The sequence below is a fragment of the Watersipora subatra genome, chromosome 10 (assembly GCF_963576615.1).
Source record: "Watersipora subatra chromosome 10, tzWatSuba1.1, whole genome shotgun sequence".
Lineage (NCBI taxonomy): Eukaryota > Metazoa > Bryozoa > Gymnolaemata > Cheilostomatida > Watersiporidae > Watersipora > Watersipora subatra.
Window position 1 is genome coordinate 49,979,690 of NC_088717.1, and position 1,226 is coordinate 49,980,915.

At 38.0% G+C, this 1,226-nt stretch overlaps 1 protein-coding gene across 1 annotated transcript; it reads right to left on the bottom strand.

Annotated features, from left to right (window-relative positions):
* Positions 1–333: 333 nt before the first annotated feature.
* On the bottom strand, positions 334–945 carry LOC137407174 (zinc finger BED domain-containing protein 5-like). Its single transcript, XM_068093775.1, has one exon. The coding sequence runs from the start codon at positions 943–945 to the stop codon at positions 334–336; it is 612 nt and encodes a 203-aa protein (XP_067949876.1).
* Positions 946–1,226: the final 281 nt, after the last annotated feature.

Consider the following 1,226-nt stretch of genomic DNA (forward strand, 5'->3'; position numbering starts at 1 on the left):
GAGCCAAAATGTCGGTCAGAAAAGCCATGTTTCTCAATGAATGCTCCGATCTGAGAATCTCTAAAAGTCGTTCTGCTGCATCTCCTCCAATCTCACTAAGAAACTGCTCAATATGCTGTCTTACAGTCCATACTCTTCCCAAAGCTTTACCCTTACTCAGCCAAATGCAAGACTACATTAAAGTACATTGTTTATTAAAAATAATTGGCAATATTTACAACTTTGCTGTGCTTTTTTACTTCATCATAATGTAATGAAAATAAGTATGTGAAATATAATTCAAGGATAGCAGTATGGTACTAACCTGACATTTTTGTGTACTAACAATTCATCCTACTGAGAATCAGAATCCTGTAGAAATTTTCTAAGCTGGCGATGTCGTAGAGATGATTTTGATCTGAGAAAGTTTATTAGTTTCATTATGTCCAGCATAACACTTCCATATTCATCTTTCAGTTGTGCACAGAGAATGTCTTCGTGTATGATAAAATGAAATGCAATCTTCTGAGAATTGTTTTCTTTTAGGCGATTAGCAAAACCAGAATATACAACCACCATAGCTGGGGCGCCATATGTTGCTACAGAAATTATCTTATTCATTGACACTTTATGGGAGTCCATGTAAGCCTTGAATGCCTGATTTATATTTTCTTCAATCGTACGTTCTGTCAGTGGAATAACTGCTGCAAGGTCCTCACTAAGCTTGTTGTTGAGATAATACCAAACAAACCCACTCAGCTGAGCAACACCGTTTATGTCAGCAATTTCATCTACTGCAACTGAAAATGAATTACACCTGTTCAAGTTATATATGACACCTTCAGTCACATGATTGGCAATAGCTTCTATTCGTCGGGCACACGTATTCCTAGATAGCGGTACTGACTGAACAGCTTGCTGAATATCTAGCTTTTCGGGGTCGAGCGTTTGAACGGATGAAACCATGCTTCTTTGAACAGTTCACTGTGGCTGTATAGAGCTATTGCCTTGGCAATTTTATAACAATCCTCATAACCAGCATTAGCTGCTTTTTGTCGCAAGCTTGCAGCTCCCCTCATCATAGCCATTTGTCCATTAGCTTGCCTTGTTAATCTATCAAGCTTTTCCTGCCTTCTAGCTGTTCCTGGAGGAAATCTTCTGTCATTATCAAGATGGTTTTGAGTGTAATGCCTTTTGACATTTGCTACCTTGTTTATAGCGACTGAATTATTGCATATCAAACATAT

Bases quoted from the DNA above. Each gene is read 5' to 3' on its own strand.
- LOC137407174 (XM_068093775.1), bottom strand. From the start codon at position 945: ATGGTTTCATCCGTTCAAACGCTCGACCCCGAAAAGCTAGATATTCAG.